The sequence below is a fragment of the Aspergillus clavatus genome, genomic scaffold (genome assembly GCF_000002715.2).
Source record: "Aspergillus clavatus NRRL 1 1099423829750 genomic scaffold, whole genome shotgun sequence".
In the NCBI taxonomy this organism is placed as follows: domain Eukaryota; kingdom Fungi; phylum Ascomycota; class Eurotiomycetes; order Eurotiales; family Aspergillaceae; genus Aspergillus; species Aspergillus clavatus.
The window spans coordinates 974,502-999,613 of record NW_001517110.1 but is presented as its reverse complement, the minus strand read 5'-3'; the positions used below and the strand labels follow the sequence as shown (position 1 = coordinate 999,613).

Here is a 25,112-nt window from a genome sequence, read left to right as displayed (position 1 = left end):
CCGCGTGCCGTGTGGCTAAAACAGGCAGGACAACCAAGCCCAGGAATCATGCCATGACCCGTAGGCCCAATGATAGCTGGAGGGACCCAGAGCGAGTCAATCAATGGCCTAGCCGGCCCAGAACAGGAAGAAACACGACAGATCAGTGGAGACGAGGACGCGGATCCTGGGCGAGTATTACGGTGAACACTGGCTGAGATGAAGGACCAGGCTGCCCTAGACGAAGAAGTCGTAGTGTCTCTTTTTGAAACTGTTTGAAGCGGCCTGGACAATGGCAATAGTTGTATATGAGGATTGAATGATGCCATATCGACTTATCTCAAACCGTCGATGTCAACAACCCGAGGGACTGGTCCAACGTCCTCAGTCACTTCGTCACAATGTGGGATCCTGGCCTTTCCGAGGACATTCACCTATCAAACGGCTTAATCTCAACGGAGCCACACCAACTAGCAGGATGAAGAAAGCCTAAATTCGATAGTGTCTGTTAGCGGCCGGGGATACCGCCATTGTTTTCCCCATTGGGAGTTCTATCAGCGCAACCGATTCAATTGCACCGGATAGTTGATCTGTGACTGGCTGGACAATGGGTCCGTGGCAGCCGCAGAAGAACGCAGCATTTGCCATAGTGGGCTAAAGACCCATCTCAGACTCCATCTTGCCGTGAAGAACAGAGCACAGATGCTTTTAAGCGACTCGTGTCGAACCGAGAATGGGATCTCTCCTCATCGTCATTGGAAAGCAGTCCCCAACACTCTTTCCTCGACCCACCGGACGGATCCTGTTCAGCAGCCGAAGCAGAAACAGACAGTGACACGCGGTGACACCGATGCGCCAGGCATCCTAGCAACTTCCGCTTCGTGGACCCAAAGCGTTCACAAACACCCCATCGTCCCCTTCGTTTTAAAACGAGTCGAGGGCCAATGCGACCCGACACCATGGCCCTGGAGATCTGGGAGATCCAGCACATTGCACCTCTGCAGTCATCCAGATCGGTTCTGCATCTGCATCGCTACTGTTGGCCATGGAGCTGATACGTCTGCTGCGTTCGCACCCCGTGGCTGCCCTGGCCCTACTGGGGTCAGGATATCTACTGGGCGTGATTCTTTACCGACTGTATCTATCCCCCATTGCACGCTTTCCCGGTCCCAAGCTGGCTGCATTGACCCATCTGTACGAGTTCTACTGGGACACTATCTGCTGTGGCCAGTTCACGTTTCAGATCGGTCGACTGCACGAGAAATACGGTCAGTGCCATGTCTCCCTATTCACTCCGTACTTGACAGTAAAATTCGAAACTGGCCCAGCTGGCCCCGAGCGATCCATGCTTGGCAATCACCCCCTGTCAATAAGTGCTGCTTGTATTAACACAAACGCCGTGATTATACTGGAGTCCAGGCCCCATCATCCGCATCAGTCCCACCGAGCTGCACGTCAACGACCCGACCTACTACGAAGTCATCTACTCGCGCGACAGCCCCCGCGACAAGTACGGCTACTACCAGCGGACCCTCAACGCCCCGCTGGCCATCCTCAACGCCATCGACCACTACCGGCACCGGCAGCTGCGCGCCCACCTCAACCCGTTCTTCTCGACGCTCCGGATCCGCAAGCAGGAGGTCGCCATCAAGGCGCTCGTCGACAAGCTCTGCCGTCGGCTGGGGGAGTTTCAGAACTCGGACACCCCCGTCAACATCGAGTACCCGCTCACCTGCTACACCACCGATGTCATCACCGACTACACCATGGGTGACGGGTACCACTACCTCGACGAGCCGGACTTCATCCCGCAGTGGCACGGGACGCTGAACGGCACGGCCAAGACGATGGTGTTCATCCGGCCGGTTGCTTGGGCGCTGCCGTTTCTGCTTGCGCTGCCGGAGTCGGTTACTGCGTGGCTGAACCCGGGCATGGAGCTGTTCTTTGATTTCCAGCGCCGCTGCCGCAGGATGATTAGCGCCATTGCCACGGCGCATCGCGAAAGTGGTGGGAAGATGGCGCAGGATGGTGGCCGGTTGACCATCTTTGATGATATTCTGAACAGTGATCTGCCGGCCAGGGATAAGAGTGAGGCGCGGCTGGCGCAGGAGATGCAGGTGCTGGTCTCTGCGGGGGCAGAAACAACGGCCAAAGCGATCACTTATATCCTTTTTTACCTGCTGAATGATCCGCCGACCATGCAGAAGCTCAAGCAGGAGCTGGCCACGCTAGGACCCGATCCGTCTCTCGTTCAGCTAGAGCAGCTGTCGTATCTGGCAGGTTGGTCTAAACCCTCAACTCGGATCCTTCGCTAACGGCAAGTCAATAGACCGGTGTGATGCTGGAGGGGATCCGACTGTCCTACGGCGTCACTGCGCGTTTGCCTCGGATCGCTCCCTACAACGCTCTCCAGTTTGGGGACTGGACGATTCCTCCGGGAGTATGTGCATCTACCGGGGCGGTCTCACCGATTGCTAATGCTAGTAGACTCCCGTCAGCATGAGCTGCCTTCTGATGCACCACGATGAATCCATCTTTCCGCAGTCCCACCTCTTCAAGCCCGAGCGCTGGACGGACCCCGCGGAGCGCAAGCGTCTGGAGAAGTACATGGTGGCGTTCTCCAAGGGGTCGAGACAGTGTATTGGCATCCAGTGTGTTCTCTCTCTCTGGGTTAGTTCGTGTTGTTGTAGAACTGCCCCGCTAACGTGTATAGTCTCGCCAAAGCCGAGATCCTCCTCGCGGTGTCGACTCTCCTGCGGCGAATGGACTTGGAGTTATATGAGACCACCGTCGAGGATGTCCAGGTCAAGCACGACATCTTTATTCCCTTTGCCAGGATGGACAGCAAGGGTGTTCGGGTTCTGATCAAGGGTTGATTGAGTCGGCCTGGTAGTTTCAACGGTTTGATACACATTACGGATACTCAATTAATTTCTTCAATGGATATGCTATGTTCACGCATCTGCCCCGTATTCCACTCTCTAGTCCCTTACCTACTGCCCAAACGTACCCCCTTCCTCCACAAACCTCCTCTCCTCCTCCGTCGACTGCCTCCCCATCGCCTCATTCCGATGCGGAAACCGCCCAAACCGCGCCACAGGGTCATAATGGTCCCTCTGAGAGCGCAGACTCATCTCGATCTGCTCCCGCGCCCTGTCCCGATTCCTCACCAGAGTCCGAACATCCTCTCGCTCCGCCTCCGCCCCCGCCCCCTCGCTCGCCCCGTTCAACACTCGCCGCACATCCTCCGCCATCTCGGCGTACCGCTGCCGCGCCAGCTCCTGCACGCTCCGCTCCTCCGAGTGAATCAGCGGCAGGTAGAACCACAGCCGCAGCCCGAGCCGATAGCGGATCTCGGGCGTGCGCGGGATGCCCGCGTCCTCGGCTTTGCGCGCGATCGCCAGCGCCAGCGGGTCGAAGAACTCGAAGACGGTGCGCGCGGCGGGCCCGCGGTAGCAGTTCCGCGGGAGCTGGTCGAGCAGGAGGAGGAGGGCCAGCCAGTCGCGTGGGGTGGTGGGGTTGGCGAGCGAGAGGATCTGCTCTGCGGACGGGTTGGCGTTTTGGATGGCGGCGAGGATGGATCCGTATTGGGATCTGGGGGGGGGGTGGATTTGTTAGGGTTAGGGGGTTTGGACTTGGACTTGGACTTGGGATGTTGGGGGAGGAGGGAAATTAAACTTACGTGCATGCATGGTCAAAGTCGTCGCTTTTGAAGAACCAGTGCTTGAGGTCGGCGGGGGTGGGGAGGGTGAGATTCTCGTCCGACTCGGTGTGTTGGAACCAGAAGTCGTAGATGCGGGCGAGGAGGGGGGTGGTCAGGATCTGCGCGAGCGGGAGCTGGTCGTGGTTGAACATTGCTACCGAGGAGTTTGGTCGGATATGGGATCTCTGCGGGCTGATTCTCTTGGGATGTATCAACGGAGATGCGATGGAGGGCGTCTGCAGCCTGATCCCGCGTGGACGTAGAGTGATCCAGGAAATATGCCAAGTATTTAAGATCAGACGAGCAGGCGCCATTTGGGGGGAATACGCACGCATCTCCAATCTTGTCTCATTCGGTTTTTACTTCTTATATCAGTCGTCTGGATCTGGCACGTCGGACGAGAAAACCGCGAGGCCGAATCCTGACTAATTGACAAGCATTACAGAGTACGGTTAGTTGGAATCTGATTGGTCCAGCCAGAACCAGCCACCTCCAGCTATGATGGTCTATTATATTCCAAGGTCGAGCAGATCCTGCATACGGTATGCTCTGGGATTTCCGACCACCATATCATAGCATTCATATGGTTCTATTTCTAGCTCTTGCAGATCTTTCTCCACATTGCCATGCTAAATAGTACATACAAGTACAACAATTCGATGCCGCGGGGAATGGGATAGACCAACCCCGGATCCGCAGAACCGTGGGAAACGTGTTAACTCTCGAGGGCTGCAGCATTCTCATTATTTGAATGATATGGCTTGCTATTCCCGATGTACTCGGTCATAGCTTTCTCAGTGTTCAAAGAATCGGGACAAAGGCGATTGACACGATCAGGCCCTGGGAAATGCAGGTCAGGAGCCTTGCATGTCCTGCAAAGGGTGCACTATTTCTCCAACAGACTCCCACATTAACACCTCCAGATTCAAGGGATCAGGTACAACGAGCCCCATGGATTGAGGTCAGCTGGATAATCTAGATAGCGGGCCGGTGGGAGAGTTCCGTTGTGACTTGATAAATGCCTTGATCTCATCGATCGAAGCAGGAATCATGCAGCCAAATCTGCACAACATTGCGACGTTGGGTATATCACCTACACAAACATACACAGTGATGGCTCTAATCCAACCGAACTATCGAATTGATACTCCGTCGATTCGGGGCAGTTATTCTGATTCTGGCCAATCGTACGTCATCTCCACTTCATCCGATCGATCGATCGATGGTGGACATGAAAGACAACTTATAAAACACCCGCCATCCGCATATCGTCCGTCGTTGTCAAGTCCAATCGCAGCGACAACACCCTACCCCGTACAATGTCACAATTAGTATCCCACACCTACCTCTTCGGCGGAGACCAGTAAGTCCTCTCATTCTATTTCCAATCGTACCCCCCTCCCCCCTCTAACTCTTCCCCCTTCCAGACCCTGGTCCCCAACCGACTGGACCTCCTCCGACGACCGCGTCCGCGGCGGCGCCTCCCACTCCAGCCTCACCATCACACCCACCAACACCGCCTTCTTCCACGGCCACCTCGACATCACGGCCCTCGGCGGCGCGGGGTTCGCCTCGCAGCGCACCACGGACAACCGCACCTGGGATCTATCGGGGTACGACGGGCTCGCGCTGCGCATCAACGGGTCGGACGGGCAGCGGTACACGCTGACGCTGAAGGACGAGGTTCTGCCGAAGCGGGCCGACGGGCGCGAGCAGAGCACGCTGAGCTGGGAGTATGATTTTCGGCCTTCCGCGGGGATTGCGGGAGGGGAGGAGAGGGTTTTGGTGAAGTGGGCGGATCTGAAGGCTACGTATCGCGGGCGGGAGAAGGAGGATGCGGAGCCGTTGGATTTGAGTCGGGTGAAGAGGATTAGTATTATGATTCGGAGGTGAGTGTTCTTTGGTTTTTTTGTTTTTTTTCTTGGGTATTGTGTTGGGGGTTGGGGATTCGGTGCTGACGGTTATGGACAGCTTCTTCGGGACGCAGGAGGGAGACTTTGAGCTGGGGATTGACTCCATTGCGGCGTTTCGGACGGAACGGTATACAGATGCGACTGCCGAGGATCGCGAGGAGTGGGATTCCGACGGTCTGAATGAGAAGTGGACGGGTCCGTCGAGGAGGAGTGGATGGAGGTGGTTACTGGGGTGTTGTGGACTGTAGGCATTAACCGATCGACTCGAGATGAGTTACGATACGACCCCTAGACTGCACATGAAGAAAAAGAACAAAATATGATGGATCTTCTTCCATGACCTGCTTCAATGCACGGCATCATAATTATTGCATGGGGCTGCGATTGCATCTCCATCTCTACATACTGCTTCTGCACGACGTGGCTGTCCCGAATAGGCCACCACCCCCCATCTAACAAGTATCCAGCATACTCACCAGAGCCTCCTTCTCCTCCGAGGTGATGGTCAGCGCATACGTGCTCTTGACGCTGACCCACATCCGCGCATACGTGCAGTGAAACGAGGCTACTCAGTCAGTATCTAGCATCCCGGTCAGGGACCGAACCACTTACCAAGGGGAGGTTTCCATTCCTCTGGGCCCTTGTCGCCCTTGGACCGGTTGGCTTTCTCCGAGACGGCTACCAGCTGCGGATGCGTCAAGTCATTCGCAAACGCCGTGCGCTGCGCCGTACTCCACTCCGATGCACCGGACTGCGCAATCAACCATCAGCTTGGATATCCTGACTCGATAGGTGCAGGGTGGGGTATTTGGGGGCGGGGGCGCGACGTACTCTCCATGCGTTCGCCAGAGGCACGAAATGGTCGATGTCCAACTTCTTGGCTTCGGTCCAGGTGGTCCCGTCGTAGGGCGAGTACCAGGTGCCGCTGGTCGGGTAGCAGTCGTCATCCTGGACGACGTCCTGGCCGTCGCGCGCGAGGACCATATCGCGGGTGTTGCAGTGGCTGTGATAGGGTGAGCTTGTGCTGGATGAGAGTGGGATTGTGGACCGTGCACGTACTTGCCCTGGTTAATCCAGTGGGGGAAGAGTTCGCGGGAGTAGCCATCTTCGCTACCCTGAGGCGCCACGGTCAGCGACGCCAGCTCGGACTCGGCGGTGGCTGCGGAGGGGATGCCCGGGGGGGTAGGGAGGGCTGCGATGAGCGGGATGCTCAGGAGGATGGGGAGAAGTTGCATCTTGCGGGACGAATTTCCTATTCCTCAGGGGTGCAGAGACGGGATACGGGGAATTTGCATCGTGACGTGAGGAAACCGGGCCATTTTATAGACTCCTCGAACCCCGTCAGCCGGCAGTTGTCAATGGCCAGCGATCGTGCAGCATACTACCTCCCTTGACGGCGTGTCAACACGCTTCGTCCCCGGGATGATTGGCTAGATGTCGCATACTAGACTGCTTCAGGATGCATCTCCTCGCGGGCAAGTTACATGGCCCATGATCGTGCATCTGCAGTCTGCACGGCTTATCAAGCAGGTACTTATCAGCCAGCGCTTGGCAGCATCGTGCCGGCCACGCTTGACCATCATCTCCGCTGATTCGCTGCGAACTGCAGCGATCGTCCCTCCCCGAGTTTTGAAAAGCGAAGCGAGGGGTTGCAGGTCTCGGAGACCGGCGGGTATTCTGCAAGTTTGCAATGTAACCCACGAGATATATGGGCCGTGGTTTGGGGGGGGAACACAGTCATTAAATTCATAACTATACTATTATTATCTTCGATTCTGCACTGCATGACAGACCCGATCACTCCACTACGCCAGTCCCAACGCTCGCAGAATCTCCTTCGCGACGCCCGTCGCACTCGCCGGGTTCTGTCCCGTAATCAACGTGGTCGCCGTGCCCGCCGTCTTGGACAGGACCACTTTCTCCCCCCACGGCTCATCGGCCTTGACGTACCGGTGGCCTGTGACTTTCTGCAGCTCGTCCTCCAGCATGAACGGCATGACGGACGACATTTGCGCCTGATCCTCCTCGGCGTTGGAGAAGCCCGTCACTGTCGCGGCCGACAGCAGAGGGACACCCGAGCGCGTCTTGGCCTTGATCAGGGCGGCGGGACCGTGACACACGGCGGCGATGGTCTTCCTGCCTTCGGAAAAGGCCTCGATGAGGGCGATGGAGGTTTCATCGTTGTGGAGATCGAACATAGCTGCGGCGACCAACTATCAGTATTCGGGCCAGTGGATGTGGAACGGTGGATTGACAACATACGTCCATGACCGCCGACGTAGAAGATGGCATCAAACTCCGAGACCTTGGGCAACACATCCGACAGCTTTTCTGTATTGGTCCAGAGACTCTTCTGCTCGTTGAGGAACTTGGTCGCGACGGGGTCGTTTTCGGAGGCTTTGACCGAGGCCGGATCGAGGGGGGCCTCACCACCCTTGGGGGAGGCGATGACCAGCTCGGTTTTGTCGTGCAGGACTTCCCACGGGTGAGCGAATTCAGGCTGTCCCGGCATTAGTATTGGCATTAGTGGGGAGCTATTTGGTTTAGGTGTGAGGTTTGCCGTACTAGATACCAGCCTGTGGGATGGTTATTGGCGGGGATTGTATCCTGAGAGGTGAGAACAATCAGCACTTTTGGAGGCATGATGGAGAGATATTATATAGTTATATATGGGATATATGAGGTTAATGGGGAGGATTGAGAGTGATGGTAAAGGATATAACGGTATATATAGGGTGTCGATGGCCACTTTGGGGGGACGAGGTGAGTATGACATCAGTGCTACACAATGTCAAAAGATATGGTGGAATCTCAATACAGTTAGACAAATTACACTCATGGAAATAATCGAAAGGGTTTCCAGATTCTGGATCCCTCCCGTCTTGGCTAATAACTATGGCAGCATGATTGGTTTGGACAGTTTGGAGTCTGGAAACGGTGGTAGATATAGCTAGAGCTGTCGCTATAGTGGGCAATAACATGCTTAATTTTGAGCCAGAAAAAGAAACCAAGATCTTTCCTATTCAACAAGATAATGAGCTGAACCACAGCATAATATCGTATCAATCAGGCGATCACCTCTGAACCCTACAAATGCGCCAGAACAGCATCCGCGCCAGATCCCTACACCATTAGCACCTCTCGCCCTATCGCCCTCGAGCATGAAAAAACATAAACATAAACATACCTTGACCACCCCCCGCTCCGTCTCAACCTGCGCATACGTGACTTTACCATGGTCGATGATGATCGCATACCGGCCCGTCCGCCCGTTATTGGCCCAGCCGATGCTACTCGAGAACTTGGCCTCGGGGTCAGACAGGAACAGCTACACCAGTCAGCTACGAGCCACGCGGAGTAGGTCCAAAGGAAGCAAAAACAATCAAACATACAATATCCTCGCCCTTGACCTGGTTCGCCTTGCCCCATGCACTCATCACATAGGGGTCGTTGGACGCGACGACCGCAACAACCTGCACGCCCTTGGCGCGCAGCTGCGGTAGGCTCTTGATGTACCCGGGCATATGGTTCACGGAGCAGGTGGGGGTGAACGCGCCTGAGATACTTCTTAGCTCTAGGAATACCGAGACAGACGGGGATAATGGGGATAGGGATGGCATGCGCCGTACCTGGAACGGAGAACAGGACGACTTTCTTGTCGGCCCATTCCTTGGACGCATTATAGTTGATGGGGATGCCGCAGGCGGTAATGGCGCTGCTTTCTTCGGCGTAGGGGATGTACCTGACTCGATTAGATGGGGGGTGGGGAGGGTTCATGGCGATGCGATGATGAGAACATACTGGAAGACAACGCCCTCGGGGAACTGGTCACCGGGTTTGAGAGCCATTTTTGCTGTGGTACGAGACAGGACTGAGTACTGATGCTTCCACTGCTTCAACTGCTTCCACTGCTTCAACCGTGGGGAGAAAACGGGCTTTTAAGGCGTGACTCGCGGGGAGAATGGCGTTATGCCGAGTCCTGCATAACGGCGCTGAGTCAGCTGTGCAGCCGGAGCCCGCCGATATACAGAGTATGGTTGGGGGAATCTCCGATTGGATATAGAGCGCTTGGATGCATGCATAGTAAAATAAAAGGATGCGTATTGGTAGTTGGTTGTCTATACTTTATCTACTACTCCCTATCTACCCTCTCAAGCGGCCCTTTCGAACTGACGCGGCACCGTGACCGGCACTCCAAGTCGTTTGGCCGTGTTAAACACCCATTCGGGCTCGCGCAGGAACTGCCGCGCAATCAGGATCGCATCCGCCATGGGTGACGGGCCCGGTAGCATCGCTTCGGCGGTGCTTGCCTCGTCAGCGCCTTGGACGAGTCTACTGGCCTGCTCGGCCTCGGTGATCAGCCCGACGGCGCCGACCAGCGTCGATGCGCCCGCAGCTTTCACAGCTTCCCGGATCTGGCCGGCCAGGTCGGTCTGCAATGTTGGGTGGATGTTGATCTTCTGGTCCTTGTGGTTCCCGGCGGAACTGACGTCCACGAAATCAATGCCCCACTCGGGCAGCTTCTTGACCAGCTCGATGGAGCTCTGGATGTCCCAGGTTCCCGATTCCGCCGCCACCGCCTGCCCTTCCAGCCACTCCGTCGCGCTGATACGCAGGAACAGCGGCATGTCCGCAGGGATGACGGCACGGATCGCCGCCGCGACCTCGCGCACGATGCGCGTGCGGTTCTCGAAGCTGCCACCGTACTCGTCGGTGCGCTTGTTCGTGACGGGGCTCAGGAACTCGTTGAGCAGATAGCCGTGCGCACCGTGGATCTCGATCACGTCGACGCCTGCGGCCACGGCCAGCTGCGCACTGCGCGCAAACGCCGCGATGAGCTCCTGGATCTCCGCCGTGCTCAGCGCCCGCGGCGCATAGTACTCGTTCTCCACAGGACTCCAGCGGTGCTCCTCGCCCCCGGACGGACCCACGACATCGTGGGGCCACCCGCCCACGCTCTCGTCGGCCCGGAGTCTCGCCTTGCCGGCCTCCGCGGCCACCCACGGCGCCACGGTACTGGCTTTACGACCGGCGTGCGCGAGCTGGATGCCGACTTTCGCGCCCTGGCTGTGCATCAACTCGACGGCGCGCTGCAGGCCGCGGAACTGCTCCGAGTCCGTACCGTCCTGCCAGAGGCCCGAGTCGTTGGGCGTGATGCGGCCGTTAAACTGGACGGAGGTGGCCTCGATGATGATCAGGCCGGCGCCTTTGAGGGCGAGGTGGCCGAGATGGGCGAGGTGGTAGTTGGTCAGGGCGCCGACGAACGGCGACGACGGGTCGAATTCGCACGAGTACATGCACATGGGGGAAACCATGATGCGGTTCTTGAGGGTGACATTGCGGATCTGCAGAGGGCGAAAGAGGGTGGGTGTTTTGGGGTCCTCGGGATGGAGAGCGGCACCGCCATTGTTAGCGGGGGTAAAGTAGGGGGTAAAGGGCGATTTGGTGACCGCGGGAGCCTGGTAGCCGTTGGAACCCATGGTTGTTGTTGTTGTTGTTGATCAAGGGATGGTTTGTGTTGGATTTGTGATTGTGAGAGGAGTGTGGAGAGGGAAAGGGGAGTGCATGTTTGCCTGGTATATATATAGATAGATAGATATATATATATATGTATATATATATGTATATATATATGTATATATGTATAGAGCCGGGATTCATTCACCACAACCCCCCTCCCCCTCAACACAATTGAACTCTCCCAAAGGTCGAACAAAGAACAAATCGTGGCGGATAAGATTTATGAGCTGACAAATGCTTGAATACAACAAGAATAGAACAGATCCACTTATTATCCGAGTGTCATTGGCCGCTGGGTTTGTCTCAACCATGATTGGCGGCGTTTCTGGTTCTCCAAAAGCGGGAAATGGTCTTACTATCCAATCCACGGAGCATTGCATTCGTATTCCCACCTCTCTGCCCTACGGAGTATTAGTTCACGGCCACGGGATCGCTTGGATTGGCCCCCTGTATAAGCCACAGGTTGTCCCATACTCTCATATCAGGCCCCCCATCCCAAAATGCCGCCAACATGTCCAGCAGCCGTCTCATCGTCCCGTTTTTCGTCGCCTGCCAGAACCCACGGATCTGGGACTGCAAGAGCACCTGGTCGGATGCCGCAGTGAGGTAGATTCCCAGCACGAGAAAGGGCCAGCTGTAGTATTCCGCAAAATAGTCTTCTGTAGGATGTAGCTGTTTCACCAGGTCCATGGCGAGGGTTACCAGCTGATCGATAATGACGCTGGATTTGTCAGCGTCAGCATCGATGATGCGGTGGAGGAGAATCCGGGAGCAAAGAACGTATAATCGTGGCCCCAGTAGCAGGTTGGGAGTGGTTGTGGCTGCCATCACGGTGTCCCACTGTCGCAGATCCTGCTCGAGTTCTCGGCAGTGCTCGAGGTCAATACCGTCGGCGTATCGCTGGTAGATCCGTGCTATGGCATAGATATATTGGAAGAGCTTGGGAGGCACGGCGAGCACGGGGGAGGACGCATCGATGGAGAGATGCGGGCGACAGATCAGCCCGAGGATGTTTTCCGCGAGGGAAAAGGCCGAGTCGATGGTCGCTGATTGCGTCGATGCGTGCTGGAAGGGAATGCTGGTGGCAACGTGGAAGATGAACGATTCGAGGAACAGACGGCGAATTCGGATCTCAGTCTCGATAGAGCGTGGTCCGCGAATGTCCGGTTGGAAGTACATCTTGATCAACTGGGCCGCGCCAGCCAGATGCACGTCGACACCCTGTGAGTGGTGCGGTTTGGATCGCTACACCCGGTCAGGTCCGCGGCGTTTCAAGATAGTATCGAACCTCTCACCTCGTAGATGCACAGAAGCAACACTGTCCACAAAGTCACGATCCATCGGTCCGAGGGCTCGCTGCGCTCCAGACTCAGGCGGAGCCCGGCGACGGCTTTGGCGTAGTACACCTGGCCCATACGTCTGTACTGTGGGTTCTCGACGGGGATCTCTGCCGCAGAACAGGCCAGCAGAGCGTGCATACAGAAAGGGTGCTGGAACGCCAGCCCAAGACCTTCCCGGTTGACCATCTCATTGAACGTGCCGTGGGCCAGGGGATGGATCAGCTGCGGCAGGAAGACGGTCTGCAGATAATCGAAGAGGTGCACATTCAAGGGAACCAAGACCGGGGAGTTAACCCCTAGTCCATCTCCGACGGTCACGGAACATGAGGTCTGTAGCTGACCGAGCTGGGTTCTATCCGAGGCTACGGCTACCACCTCGACCGCGTCCCGCGACAGATCCTTCCCCGCTCCCCTTTCCTGCGGCCAGACACAGACCACCTTCCGCTTGACACAGTTGTCGCACGGTTGGCCCGTCTCATCGCATTTCTTCTTGCGTGACCGGCCTACACAATTAGCAACGCTTGCAAGACATTGAAAAATAGCTTACATGTCAGACACCCAGTCTTGGTACGCAGATGGGCTGGCCGACGCCGAGGTCGCCGGAAGAATGTAGAGACGGGGACTGTTTCCGCCGGCGGGTGTGGCATGTCCACAGAAGGGTTAACCACCCTTCGGTTGACTGGTGTGCTGCTCCGGCAAAGTCAGTAGATTCGATGGAGAGTCGCGATAAGATGCTGGCTGCCAAGACCAGTAACCGAGAAGAGTGGAGAATGCGGAGAACCAGCGGAGAATTCGACTTCGAAGTATCGAGAGTGGCTGTCAGGGATTTAGGGTGGCAAATCTGGCCGGATTAGTGTATATTGTACGTACACGCTGCCAGAATATCCAACATAAAATGCATTACCGCTACAGCTTCGATCTCTCCCTCGCCTCCCTCGCCCCCACCGCATTCCTCGACGTCATATCCTTAACCACATCCGACAGCGGCACCCAGAAATCCGCTGGCATGATGGGGAAGTCCTCCGTGAGCGGGAAATGCGTCAGCCCAAACTAGATGTAGGACGCGATGTCCGTGTTCTATGCTCTCGTCGCGCGCCGCCCAGTCCACGACCGTCGCGTTGTGCGGATGGCCCGGCTCCCCCATCAACTGGCATACGTATTCGCAGCTCGCAGGGAAGATATCGTGGTCGTGGTAGGGCAGCACCCAGAGCGCTTTGGTGGCGAATCACACCTGGTTGTCGATCGTGCTGCCTGATTTTGTGAGCAGGCGAGGGCTGTGGTTCTTGAGGATCTTGTAGACGATGGGTTCAGGCGGGTCGGGTTAATGATGTCCCATCTGCGCCTGGTCTCATGGCAGTAGTTGGCGGCGCCCTGAAGGGCGGTGCGGAGGCGTCTCTTGCGGGCGTAGAAGCCGTTGCCGTAGGGGTTGGCGGGGGATCCGACGGGGTCGTCTCCAATGGGGACGGCGTCGCGTCGCTCTGCATGACGGTGTTGTTGGGCCCATCGATCTCGGGGTTGACGTGCAGAGAGAAGATGCGCTGGTGGTTCTGGGCGTCGATGCCCTTGGCGACTTCCGCGCTGAGGGGGGTGGCTTGTTCAGACGGGTGCAGGCAGTAGGTATTGAGCATGCCGGTGAGCTTGACCTTGAGCTGGTACGTGCCGTCCAGAGTGAAGGTGTGGTAGAAGGCGTACTCGGAGTTTGGCGGCCGTGATGATCTGCGAGATGGCCAGGCTTGCGGTCTCGCGCAGTGATGACCATTCTGTCGCGGAAGTCGGTACGTTTGTACAGCAAGTCCATTGTCTTCCTCGTTGATGCCGAGGCCGTTCGCGACGACGGGGTGTCCGCCCCTCTCCTCGGATGGACATGCAGGTTCGGGTATAGAGCAACGACCTGATAAGAATCCTTGGAGCTTAACCGCATGCATCTGCCACTGAGAGTGTTCCCCTTCTATCTGATCTGCCATTGTTTTCTTCTACTGCTTCATAGTGACAACTCCATCCGGTATCGGATATATCATTCTGGCCAATGGCGTCACTTTGCGCCATCTGTATGGGGAAGTCCGTTTTGATTGAACCAATCACAATCCCCAGTTCATGGACTGCATTGATATGGTCATGAAGACAAGGTTGGAGAGATCCAGCTTATAAACCGGGGAGGTTGCCTCCTGTTCGCTATCTACGCTGCAGGAATTTGCTATAGTCTCCATTTATCCCGACTTAACTCATCTATACTCATATACTCAACTCAAGAAACATGAAGACCCTCTTCACGCACGGACACTTTTTCGCCCCGCAATCCCTCAACGCTCAGGATGACAATGTCTTCGCTGAGTGTCTAGTCGTCGAGAATGACAAGATCGTATATGTTGGCGCACAGGAAAATGCACCCACTGCAGACGACACCGTCGACCTACAGAACCGCCTGGTCATCCCAGGCTTTATCGACGGGCATGTGCATATCATGAACTTCGGCCAGTCTCTCGGCCGGCTGAGTCTCCTGGACTGCACTTGCCTGGAGGATATCCGCAAGGTCATCAAGTCGTTTGCTGAGGCTCATCCCTCTGCCCCTCGTATTCTGTGTCGAGGATGGATGCAATCCTCCACCAATGGCATCGCTTTGGCGAGTATGCTCGATGATCTGGACCCTCGGCCCATCCAGATCGAGTCGTTTGATCTCCATTCCTGCTGGTGCAATTCCGCTGCGTTGGAGGAAATGGGAGTCTACACCGCGCAAGACCCTGCAGGGGGCACGATTCACCGCGATGAGAACAGACGGCCATCGGGGCTGTTGAGTGAAAATGCCATGATGGAGATTGTCTGGCCGTTTCTGCTAAAGACCGCTACCTTAGAGGACATGATGCATGCACTTCGTCTGGCATTTGCAGCGTACACTGAAGCCGGATACACAGGCCTCGTCGACATGGCCATGGAGGATAATATGTGGGCGGTCCTCAAGCCCTACTACGAACAAGAAAACCCACCGTTCCATATTGCAGCGCACTGGCTCGTTCCCTTCTCAGAGGACCAAGAGGCCAATTTCACCCATGTCGACCGTGCCATCCAGCTCTGGCACGAATTCAACCCTGCCACCTCGCCCCATTTCTGCATCACAGGCATCAAACTCATCTGTGATGGCGTTGTAGATGGCTGCACCGCGGCGCTAACTCAGCCATACGGCAACAGACAGGACCCCGTCGAGCCGATCTGGCCCGTCGATATGCTGAGAGCTGTCGTGCAGCGCGCCGACGCAGCGGGGCTCCAATGCGCCATCCACGCTATTGGAGACAAGGCCGTAAAACAGGCCATCGATGTCCTCGGCGAAGTGGGCACCCCTGGCCGGCGTCATCGCATCGAGCATCTCGAGCTCACGGCGCCCGAAGACGCGAAACGACTCGGCCAGCTGGGAATCACGGCGTCGGTGCAGCCGGTCCACTCAGATCCCGTTATCCTCCGCGCATGGCCGGATCTAATCGGTCCCGAGCGGTGCCAGCGCGCTTTTGCGTACAAGGATTTCGCGGAAGGGGGCGCGAAGTTGGCGTTTGGAACGGACGCGCCGACCGCCGCCCATCTACCGCTGCCAAATTTGTACAATGCGACGACGCGGAGATCCGCGATGGAGCCGGAGTCTTCCCAAACCACGAACGAGCACTTCGGGTTAGGACTGGCTGAGGCGGTTACAGCTGCTACCGAGGGCGCAGCGTACGCACGATTTGCGGAGAATTGGGCAGGAATTTTGAAAGAGGGCTGCAGGGCGGATTTTGTAGTGCTGGACATGCAGTGGAACGCAGAGGACCTGTTGGAGGGCAAGGTCTGTGAGACCTGGTTTGCAGGAAAGAGAGTATATGCTACAAAATAGTAGATATCTTCTCGTTACGAATGCTAATTACAATATATGTTGTGTTGGACGGCGTGCCACCACGCTCGAACCCGACACTGTTCGAAATACCGAGCTTGAGGAGGGTGCAGAGTCGATATACATGGCAACTGGCTCGAGTTCGTGGACTTCTCGTTTCTTGAGCCGCTTCAGACATGGACGTAGGTTGTATACGCCTCCACAGGCAAAGATCCCGAGCCACAATACCAGCTCAGTGCCAAAAATCACCATACCGAGAATGTCGATACTAGGTTGGAACACTTGGATGGTGAGTATGGTATTTCAGAGAAGGGAAGGGGGGGGGATACCACGTACAGACAGAGACCAGAGAGAATAAATCCCCTGCAGCATCGATCCCCACGAAGAGGAAGCTGATGCCTCGTACTGTCCGGTGGACGTAGATGTCCCAGTAGTGGGTAAGTACTCCGGCAGCCAGGAAACCGGCACTCAGAACAGCCATGAGGATCAGTGGCCACTCAAGCTCGTGATTCTGTGCTGCACGTAGAGCATACACAAGTCCCACCTCGACACCTCCAAGAACAGATAGAAGCGGAGCCACCGCGGCAATACACTTGAAGATAGGATATTTCTATGACCGGAACTTAGGGCACATCAGCCAATAGAATGGAGTGGTACGAACCTTTCCATAATACAAACATTGGGCCCATGTCACCAAGCTAAGCGTAGTCAGGATCTGAGGTTGAATTCTCAGAGCAATGTTAAAATCCTTGACGATGTTATAGACTCCCAGGGGCACTCCAGCCACAGCCCAGAGGAGCATCATCGAGGCCTGAAGACCCTCTGTATCATGTCGTCGATAGTTGATGACAATCTGGGGTATGAGCTACGCCGAGTTAGAGAAAAGTCTTTCTTGGATTATATTGGGATTGTCACCTGTATAGACCAGCAGACCTACGTGTAGACATATCTGGTCAGCAGGGTATGACGGTGAGAGGAAGAAAGTGAAATCAGCAGTACCGCGCCTATTGTACCCAGTACATTGGCTGCAACTGGGACATCCATTGAATGTTTACAGGCTTTCCGAAGACAACACGGATCTTCAACATATTGGAGACTCCAAGAGAGAGCATAGAATGTGCCCGTTTAGGACGGTCTAGCACCTCACGTGGACAGAGTCATGTGATATGGAGAGATCTTGTCCATCTTTTGATTGACAGGAATTGACGTTAAGTTCACTGCTGTGGTTCAGCACAGTGCTCTTCTGGAGGGTCCAGTAGGCATCCATGTAACAAGACCTGGCTGCTACATATGGTCAACTGTTTGTTTTCTGAGGAGCAAACCAAGCAGTCACGATTCCCTATCTCAGCTTGCTTTATGACAGGCCCCCTTTCTATCCTATGCTTGACAATGATTCGAACGGGGTTCTCTGGGATCCAGTAATGGTGATCAAATTGATGGTCATTCAATTCTACAGATCAAATGCAGGCCGTTAAAAGACCAATATTGGTTGATGTTACTGCTATTGGTTCGAGGCGATATATCATGTTTTTCTGCATGGACTAAAGCGGCGAACAATTAAGCTCCCTGAGGAAGAAATCCATGAACCCGGTTGCCTTCTCACTGATCCCCCTAGCAAACCATCCCCTCGTCGGTTGTCAATGTGGTTTACTTGCACTGCGGGGACAAGTATTAGCACACCCTGACTCCAAATGGGAGGCAATTAGTTGTATAGAAGATGGAATGATACACACCACGTTCTTGCTGAGATCGCACTGGCGATTATTGCAGCACAGAAAAGTGCCACCATTGCAATACTGCCCGGGCTGGGAGCATCCGGCGTTGGTGGTATCGACGGCAGCCATGGCAACAGTGGCCAGAAGGAGAAGACTAACGAAGACCTTCATACTGATTGATGATCTGTTGAAGACGGCAGTGATTAATGGTGAGTAAGATGGTCTGTGGATTGATAAGGTGCTGGAGACATGAGGTACCCTTATACATGGGCTGCCAGCCTGTCTTTATATAATACGATTTCTATGGGGAAGGTCATGCGGCACATCTCGGCTCTCGCCTCAAGGACACGATAGGATTATGGCGAGGGAAATGCCATGTCAGTGGTTCAGGCAAGGACTGGGGCTTATTGGCAACACAACCATAGCATGCATGTGCTACTAACGAAACTTGAGTGTGATGCTGGCCAGCTTTTTAGCTCAGTGGCTTTCCTGTCACCTGTAGTCTGACTCAGCGGAGCGTGGATTAGACTCCTTGCATCACCAGTAAGCTGATCTTCATTGGAACCCCGCAGCAATGATTGTGGTGTCTCTAGGCATCGTCAAGGTATTTGGTCTGTCACACGCAGTGAGGTTTTCAGAATGTACCATAGGTTGTCATATCGTCCCCAGTAGAGGGGAGAAGGAGACGTAAATGGACATCTGACGCGGCAACGGCAATGGTTATCTATATTCGGCAAGACAATCCATTGTATGCCCACCTGATCGCATGCATAGCAATTGCACATTTTGAAAACAATGCCTCGCCAAAGGTGTTTGTCAAGAGTCTTAAGACATCGAGATAGAGATAAGCCAATCGATATGATAACGATGGGCTTATCTCCATGTGCAGCTTGGCAGAATCCCACCGCTATCCTATCTTAGATATCTCACACACCATATTCCATCCACATGAACGACATCATCAGCTTCGTTCAGTCAGTCAAAAAAAGCTGATAAGATGGCCTCCATTGAGATTCTCGACGGAGGGCTTGGTACTTCCCTGCAGGACCAGCACGGGGTTACTTTTGACTCCTCCACTCCCCTCTGGGCCTCCCACCTGCTCGTCTCCGACCCCACTACCCTCCTTGCCTGCCAACGGAACTTCATCAACGCTGACACCGACGTCCTCCTTACAGCAACATACCAAGTCTCTATCGAGGGGTTCGAGCGCACAAAAACCGTGGATTATCCCACGGGGATCCCTCGGAATGCTATCGCCAAGTACCTCCGCACCGCCATCGATATTGCCGAACAAGCAAAGGGCAACAGCACGGCGAAGATTGCACTGAGTCTGGGACCGTATGGCGCATGCATGATTCCTGGGCAGGAATATAGCGGAAAATATGATGCGGAGCATGATACTGAGGAGAAATTGTTCCAATGGCACCTGGAGCGGCTGCGGCTGTTCCAGGAGGCCGATGAGAGATTGTCCGAGCGGGTACAGTACGTTGCGTTCGAGACATTGCCACGGCTGGATGAGATTCGTGCGGTCAAAAGGGCGATTCATGCGGCTGGATTGAATGTCCCATTCTGGGTAGCATGCGTTTTCCCTGGTGAGCAGGCGGCCCTGCCAGATGGTAGTTCTGTTGAAGAAGTTGTGACGGCGGCGTTGGCTGAAATGCCGGATCAGTCGGTGCCTTGGGGGATTGGGATCAATTGTACCAAGATTCACAAACTGAATGGCCTGATGCGGAATTTTGGGGAGAAAATTGCCAGTGCTATGGCTGCAGGTCGAGTATCAACCGTCCCAACTCTAGTGTTGTATCCAGATGGGACGAATGGGGAGGTTTACAATACGACCACGCAGACATGGGAGAAGCCAGAAGGGTATACCAATGACGATGCTGTGAGTGATGCCACATCCGTATACTGTTTCAAGTCTAACAGAAGTAGCGTCCCTGGGAAAAGCAACTTGGACAGATCGTCAACGACGCTGGTGCAAACGGCCCGTTCACCTCATTCCTGGTCGGCGGCTGCTGCAAAGCCTCCCATAATGACATTCGAAAGCTGGCGGAGCAGCTCAAATCTCAGTGATCAGATAACAAAAAATAACGAATCTATATTCCATGTATGGGTATCACGTCTATGCATATTTACAAGATATACACGAAGCCAGTTATTCAAAAAATCCAGTCAAGGGTGCGACCCCACCACGTCTGCGGGGCATGTCTTTCGACAATCTCTCCCTCCTGCAGTCGACCAGACCATAGATCGATATTTGCAGCACGGATAAACTGGGAGCCATTAGCGACATCCACAAAGATATCGAGAACACGGACAAACCTTGGTGCGGTGCCATAGCTTCCATCCAATAATTGGGGCAATGAAGATGGGAATGCCAATATACGAGGCAACGAAGTCGGACGAAGACCAGTTTCCTTTCAGGAACACAGGGAAGCCAGCCACCAATGTAATAATGGTTGACCCGATGAATCCCACCCAGGCGGCATAGGGTTGCAGAGGACCCTTCCACGGTAGTGTGTCACGATGGACGCCCTGCGCCTTCATGGCTGCATAGAAGCGAATGTAACAGAGGGAGAGGGTAGCCCAAGCGATCAAACCAGCCACGGTACTGAGGTTCAGGAGCCAAGAGAAGGCTTGCGCGGCACCGCCGGATCCAAGACCTGGAGGAGTCAGTTATCGAGGCAGAAAAATAGCGAATGGACGCGATCTTACTCAGGTAAGCCAGAGGTCCGAACAGCCAGGCGGCAATGACCGCCAAGTACGGCACTCCCTTCTTGTTCACCCGACCAAAGATCTGGGGCAGCTGGTGGTCAGTGGTCATGGCGACAATCATCCGTGAGCCAACCCAGCAGTAGGAATTGCCAGCGGACCAGGCGGATATGAGTACACAGGCGTTCACGATCGACGGCAAGGCGTTGATTCCAGCCTGGCGGATGGCAATCACCCAGGGCGAGCTGTTGGCATTACCGGATCCCGAGACAAGGTCGCTAGTGCGCGGGTCGACGATCAGACCAATAAGGAAGGCGCCGAGGACGTAGAACAGGGCGATGCGGTAGGTGACGCGACGGGCAGCCTTGGGGATCGCGTCGTGCGGATCAACCGATTCGGCAGCAGTAATAACGACAGTCTCGACGCCGATGAAGCTAAAGGACGCATTGACAAATGCGGACAGAAAGCCAAGGAAGTGGCCTGTGGGACCGGTGATGCCGTTGTAGTTGGTCCAGGCGCCAGGATTGTGCCAGTAGCGGAAGCCTATGGCCTCGTGGTTAGGCCCTCCCCCAGCAGTGATGACAATGGCGACAATGACCAAGCCAAGGAAGCACAGGATTTTGATGGCACCTGCGAGAACTTCGGTCTCGCCGTAGAAGCGAACGCTCATGAGATTGATGGCCAATATCAGCACCAAGCCGACGCTGATTACGACGGCCGGCGTCAGGTCGGTCCAGTAGGAGACAATGACCGCGGCCGCTGACACTTCAGATGCAATGGCAATGGTGTAGCAGTACCCGTACGAGATCGCCAGCGAAAAGCCAACGGCTGGATCGATGAAGCGCGTGGCCCAGTGCGGAAACGAGCCGGCAGTAGGCAGCAGCGTGGCCAGCTCAGCGATACTCTGCATCACGCACCACAGCACCAGGCCGACGACAGCGTACGCCAGGAGCAATCCCGCCGGTCCAGCTTTGGCATAGGCGGCACCCGTACCCACGAACAAACCAGTGCCAATGCCACCGCAGAAACCGATCATGCTCACCTGGTAGTTCTTCAACCGGCGCTGGGTGCCACCCCGGCCGCCAACATTGAGCTGCAGCGCATCCTTCTCGAGGTAAGGAACGACCTCCTCCCCAACTGGCCGGGCAGGATCCGGCTGGATCTTGGAGTCGGTACTGTGCATGTGGCCAAGAACAATGTAGACGGTGATCCCCCACACCGACTAAGACAACCGAAGAGATGTCAAGATTCAAGAAGAGGGGTGGCGGCCTGGCGGAGAAAAACCTTTTTATTCGGGACTGGAGGCGAGCACGACATCCAGAGAAACCGTGGTGTCATTGGTGGTGGTGGTGGTGGCTTCTCCACAGAATTCCATTCGGTTTTTCTCCGGACTGATCCACTGCTGGCACTCAGTATCGGGTTTTGGTGATGACATCCAGAGGTTCGGAGTTGGCATCGGGCCTGCCAACCATTCGATCTCCGTGCATTATTGGTATTCTAACTATTCTTGAATTGATACCCAGCTCTACGTGGTATGTCTGTGGCTGCACTATTGACGCTCTTCAGCCATCGCCTGTGCAGATTTCAATATATCCTGTTGATGCGGTTAAGCTTTTCTTTACAAGGACTTTTTCCTTGCGCCGACATCGGATTTGCCACTGAACAGACAAACATTGGGGACGCTTGAAAAAGTTTGCAACTTTGCGTTCTGCGCCACCGAATTGAATTTGTCATACAGTGGAACATGCTCTTTACACTCTGGTCGACAAGAGTATACCAGGGCTCGAGTGAGCTCGATCTGTCTTGGTGCCTGGATATCAATCTTATCATGTATTCCTCATTGAATGTCCGAATGGTGGCTGAATTCAGCAATGTATTGGCCTGATGGCCGGGGATGACGTCGCCACTGTCTGCACTGTCTGTAGCAAAATCATCTATACTGGACACGAACTGACAAGCATACCCATTCTTATATCACACTGAGCGTATGTCTCAAGCTACCACGGCTGCACTCCGTTTCGACTCACAACCCTCCCGACGTCTGTATCCCACTCTCCCTCCAGCACAGCCCGGATAAACGGTCCTGCAACCGCTGGGTCTCCTGCTCCCCTCTTTTTGAGCTCCTCCTCGCCGACACCGGCCAGTCCCGTTGCCAGGAACCCCGGAGCGATACCCCAGACCTTAACGCCATCCTCCTTCAATATCCGGTCCCACTCCCTCATCACCATGTTCAGGCCGCACTTGGAACTACGGTAGGCGGGGAAGCTGAATCCCGGTGCCTTCGGCCATCCCTTGGCCGGGAACTGGTTGATCGCGAGGGCGCGGTTGTCGGTCCCGGTGAGGCTAGATGTACCGGAGGAGATGAAGAGGACACGCGGGTCGGTGCTTTGGAGGAGTAACGGGACGAAGGTGGAGGTGAGCATGTGAGTGCCGACGACGTTGACGTTCCAGGTTTTATTCCACATGTCGCGTTCGGTCATGGTACCAGTGGTCGGATCAAGGTCGAAGGAGGCCCCTGATAAGGGTCACTGGCTATTCCCTGGTGGTATCACGAGATTCTGACGGAAGGCTTACCGGCATTGTTGACAAGGGCGTCCAGACGGCCGAACTTGGCCTGTACCTCGCTGAATGCGCGCTGGATCTGATCGTCATGCTCAATGTCGATTTCCAGCGGAAAAAGCTGGCTAGCAGTGCTGGGAAATTCGGACTCGATGGCGCGGATGGCATGCTGGACTTTGAGGGTGGATCTGCCGCCGACGATGATGCTGTAGGCTTGGTTGGAGCTGCACAGAGCGCGGACGATCTGGAATCCGATCCCAGTATTGGCACCGGTGATGAGGACGATTTTGCTAGCCATTGTCGCTTTTTTTCTCCGCTGATAATGTTCTACGCCCCTCGTATGAGTTGTGGTATCTGTTGGGTATATATATATATATATATACATATATCCCTCGTATCTCCCTCGTATCTCCGCAACCTCCGATAACCCCGAATAGAGGCCTGGACGAGATTCACCATGTCGTTGACCCGAATGCGGCTGGGTTCGGGATGGTGGGGGATAGATATATACGGCGTAGATACTTGAATAGAATAGGGATGGGTGGATAGAGACGGTTTTTTTTCTAGCTGGTACACCTGCTGAGGCCGTTCGGATGGTCCCAGTAAAGGGGAGTCACTGTACTTATGGTGGAACATACGGACTAGAGGCACGCGATGTGTGCCTTGCTGGACGGCCAAAAGATCTCTTGATGTATATCATATCATGTCTTGCTCCCCTAGCTTTTCTTAATGCCAATAGTTCGGCACAACTCCCCTGACACACCCCCATGCCTCGTCCAGCACCTCCACCACCTCCTCCGGTAACGGCCCCTTCTCCAGATCCGCCAGGTTGTCCTCCAAGTGCTTCACACTACTCGCTCCGACGACAATCGCATCCCCACGCTCCTCTCTCAGCTTCGAGTGATACTTCAACCAGCGCAGCGCCACCTCGCCGTCCCCCAGCCCAAACTTCCCCGCCACCTCATGGATCATCTCCAACGCATCGAAGTACTTCTCGTTCCAGTAGCGCCCACGGTGCACCCTCCCCTGCACCGTCCCACCGTCAAAGCGCGACCCGGCCTCAAACTCGGTCTGGCCGCGCACGTACCGCCCCGTCAGCAGGCCCCCCGCCAGCGGCTGGAACGCATACAGCGCGATGCCATACGCTCGCAGACACGACAGCAGCTCCGCCTCCACGCTGCGCTGCAGCACATGGTACACGCCCTGGTAGACCGTTGGCGCGATCCAGCCGTGCCGGCGACAGATCTCGCAGATCTGCGCGACCTCCCAGGCCATGAAGTTGCTGAGCCCGAAGCGCGCGAACCGGCCCTCGGCGTGCAGCGCGTTGACTTCGCGGAGGGTGTCCTCGAAGGGCGTGTTGCGGTCCGGCCCGTGCAGGTAGAAGAGGTCGACGGAGGCGGTGTTCAGGGCGCGCAGGCTGTTGGTCAGGCCGCGGCGGAGGTCGGCGGGTTGGTGCGTGTAGCTGTCCTCGGAGGCGGCGATGCCGCCGGCGTTCGGGTAGATCTTGGTGGCCGTGGTGAGCCCGCGGGCCTGCCAGTTGAGGGATGCGAGCATCTCTTCGGAGGAGCCGTTGCCGTACAGGCGGGCTGTGTCGATTTCGTGGTGGTTGTGGCGTTGGAAGGTGTCGAGGATGTCGGCGGCGGTGGGGAGGTCGTGGACCCGTGCGCCGAGTGTTTCTGGGGGACGGGAAGGGGAGGGTTAGCTGTGGCTCTGGATAGTGGAGCTGGTTAGAGGTCATACCTAGCTTGCCAAAGGTCATGGCGCCGAAGACGATTTTGAGGGTTTTGTTGTCTGCCATCTTGCTTGTGGGCTCCGGTT

General features: G+C 55.5%; 15 protein-coding genes across 15 annotated transcripts, besides 6 other annotated features; 4 read left to right on the top strand and 11 right to left on the bottom strand.

Moving 5' to 3' along the window:
- Positions 1–1,024: 1,024 nt before the first annotated feature.
- ACLA_003860 (cytochrome P450) lies at positions 1,025–2,855 on the top strand (the record flags this gene model as incomplete). The annotated part of the gene is made up of 5 exons (XM_001276398.1): positions 1,025–1,247; positions 1,399–2,255; positions 2,309–2,419; positions 2,467–2,630; positions 2,693–2,855. 5 exons carry the CDS (start codon positions 1,025–1,027, stop codon positions 2,853–2,855), a joined length of 1,518 nt encoding a protein of 505 aa, XP_001276399.1.
- A 117-nt stretch (positions 2,856–2,972) lies between these two features.
- Positions 2,973–3,834, bottom strand: ACLA_003850 (DUF924 family protein; the record flags this gene model as incomplete). The annotated part of the gene is made up of 2 exons (XM_001276397.1): positions 2,973–3,573; positions 3,662–3,834. 2 exons carry the CDS (start codon positions 3,832–3,834, stop codon positions 2,973–2,975), a joined length of 774 nt encoding a protein of 257 aa, XP_001276398.1.
- Positions 3,835–5,001: 1,167 nt separating this feature from the next.
- On the top strand, positions 5,002–5,843 carry ACLA_003840 (CIA30 family protein; the record flags this gene model as incomplete). Its single annotated transcript, XM_001276396.1, has 3 exons — positions 5,002–5,045; positions 5,110–5,571; positions 5,654–5,843. The coding sequence occupies 3 exons, from the start codon at positions 5,002–5,004 to the stop codon at positions 5,841–5,843; spliced, it is 696 nt and encodes a 231-aa protein (XP_001276397.1).
- A 204-nt stretch (positions 5,844–6,047) lies between these two features.
- On the bottom strand, positions 6,048–6,830 carry ACLA_003830 (HNH endonuclease family protein; the record flags this gene model as incomplete). Its single annotated transcript, XM_001276395.1, has 4 exons — positions 6,048–6,160; positions 6,208–6,346; positions 6,427–6,598; positions 6,655–6,830. 4 exons carry the CDS (start codon positions 6,828–6,830, stop codon positions 6,048–6,050), a joined length of 600 nt encoding a protein of 199 aa, XP_001276396.1.
- A 570-nt stretch (positions 6,831–7,400) lies between these two features.
- On the bottom strand, positions 7,401–8,238 carry ACLA_003820 (type 1 glutamine amidotransferase domain-containing protein; the record flags this gene model as incomplete). Its single annotated transcript, XM_001276394.1, has 3 exons — positions 7,401–7,795; positions 7,858–8,095; positions 8,161–8,238. The coding sequence occupies 3 exons, from the start codon at positions 8,236–8,238 to the stop codon at positions 7,401–7,403; spliced, it is 711 nt and encodes a 236-aa protein (XP_001276395.1).
- A 444-nt stretch (positions 8,239–8,682) lies between these two features.
- On the bottom strand, positions 8,683–9,443 carry ACLA_003810 (peroxiredoxin family protein; the record flags this gene model as incomplete). The annotated part of the gene is made up of 5 exons (XM_001276393.1): positions 8,683–8,718; positions 8,783–8,923; positions 8,988–9,151; positions 9,225–9,337; positions 9,397–9,443. The coding sequence occupies 5 exons, from the start codon at positions 9,441–9,443 to the stop codon at positions 8,683–8,685; spliced, it is 501 nt and encodes a 166-aa protein (XP_001276394.1).
- Positions 9,444–9,478: 35 nt separating this feature from the next.
- Positions 9,479–9,510: a microsatellite.
- Positions 9,479–9,513: a microsatellite.
- A 233-nt stretch (positions 9,514–9,746) lies between these two features.
- ACLA_003800 (NADH:flavin oxidoreductase/NADH oxidase) lies at positions 9,747–11,075 on the bottom strand (the record flags this gene model as incomplete). The annotated part of the gene is made up of 1 exon (XM_001276392.1): positions 9,747–11,075. The coding sequence occupies one exon, from the start codon at positions 11,073–11,075 to the stop codon at positions 9,747–9,749; it is 1,329 nt and encodes a 442-aa protein (XP_001276393.1).
- A 97-nt stretch (positions 11,076–11,172) lies between these two features.
- Positions 11,173–11,242: a microsatellite.
- Positions 11,174–11,242: a microsatellite.
- A 284-nt stretch (positions 11,243–11,526) lies between these two features.
- ACLA_003790 (Zn(II)2Cys6 transcription factor) lies at positions 11,527–13,102 on the bottom strand (the record flags this gene model as incomplete). The annotated part of the gene is made up of 3 exons (XM_001276391.1): positions 11,527–12,360; positions 12,411–12,958; positions 13,003–13,102. The coding sequence occupies 3 exons, from the start codon at positions 13,100–13,102 to the stop codon at positions 11,527–11,529; spliced, it is 1,482 nt and encodes a 493-aa protein (XP_001276392.1).
- Positions 13,103–13,762: 660 nt separating this feature from the next.
- ACLA_003780 (peroxisomal copper amine oxidase) lies at positions 13,763–14,419 on the bottom strand (the record flags this gene model as incomplete). Its single annotated transcript, XM_001276390.1, has 1 exon — positions 13,763–14,419. The coding sequence occupies one exon, from the start codon at positions 14,417–14,419 to the stop codon at positions 13,763–13,765; it is 657 nt and encodes a 218-aa protein (XP_001276391.1).
- Positions 14,420–14,709: 290 nt separating this feature from the next.
- Positions 14,710–16,311, top strand: ACLA_003770 (amidohydrolase; the record flags this gene model as incomplete). The annotated part of the gene is made up of 1 exon (XM_001276389.1): positions 14,710–16,311. The coding sequence occupies one exon, from the start codon at positions 14,710–14,712 to the stop codon at positions 16,309–16,311; it is 1,602 nt and encodes a 533-aa protein (XP_001276390.1).
- Positions 16,312–16,553: 242 nt separating this feature from the next.
- On the bottom strand, positions 16,554–18,194 carry rodD (the record flags this gene model as incomplete). Its single annotated transcript, XM_001276388.1, has 4 exons — positions 16,554–16,589; positions 16,649–16,918; positions 16,970–17,173; positions 18,042–18,194. 4 exons carry the CDS (start codon positions 18,192–18,194, stop codon positions 16,554–16,556), a joined length of 663 nt encoding a protein of 220 aa, XP_001276389.1.
- An 826-nt stretch (positions 18,195–19,020) lies between these two features.
- On the top strand, positions 19,021–20,096 carry ACLA_003750 (homocysteine S-methyltransferase family protein; the record flags this gene model as incomplete). Its single annotated transcript, XM_001276387.1, has 2 exons — positions 19,021–19,908; positions 19,956–20,096. The coding sequence occupies 2 exons, from the start codon at positions 19,021–19,023 to the stop codon at positions 20,094–20,096; spliced, it is 1,029 nt and encodes a 342-aa protein (XP_001276388.1).
- Positions 20,097–20,182: 86 nt separating this feature from the next.
- Positions 20,183–21,918, bottom strand: ACLA_003740 (putative amino acid permease; the record flags this gene model as incomplete). Its single annotated transcript, XM_001276386.1, has 3 exons — positions 20,183–20,296; positions 20,346–20,686; positions 20,739–21,918. 3 exons carry the CDS (start codon positions 21,916–21,918, stop codon positions 20,183–20,185), a joined length of 1,635 nt encoding a protein of 544 aa, XP_001276387.1.
- Positions 21,919–22,732: 814 nt separating this feature from the next.
- On the bottom strand, positions 22,733–23,592 carry ACLA_003730 (putative short chain dehydrogenase; the record flags this gene model as incomplete). Its single annotated transcript, XM_001276385.1, has 2 exons — positions 22,733–23,250; positions 23,310–23,592. The coding sequence occupies 2 exons, from the start codon at positions 23,590–23,592 to the stop codon at positions 22,733–22,735; spliced, it is 801 nt and encodes a 266-aa protein (XP_001276386.1).
- A 64-nt stretch (positions 23,593–23,656) lies between these two features.
- Positions 23,657–23,683: a microsatellite.
- Positions 23,684–23,707: a microsatellite.
- A 313-nt stretch (positions 23,708–24,020) lies between these two features.
- On the bottom strand, positions 24,021–25,092 carry ACLA_003720 (aldo/keto reductase family protein; the record flags this gene model as incomplete). Its single annotated transcript, XM_001276384.1, has 2 exons — positions 24,021–24,970; positions 25,035–25,092. 2 exons carry the CDS (start codon positions 25,090–25,092, stop codon positions 24,021–24,023), a joined length of 1,008 nt encoding a protein of 335 aa, XP_001276385.1.
- Positions 25,093–25,112: the final 20 nt, after the last annotated feature.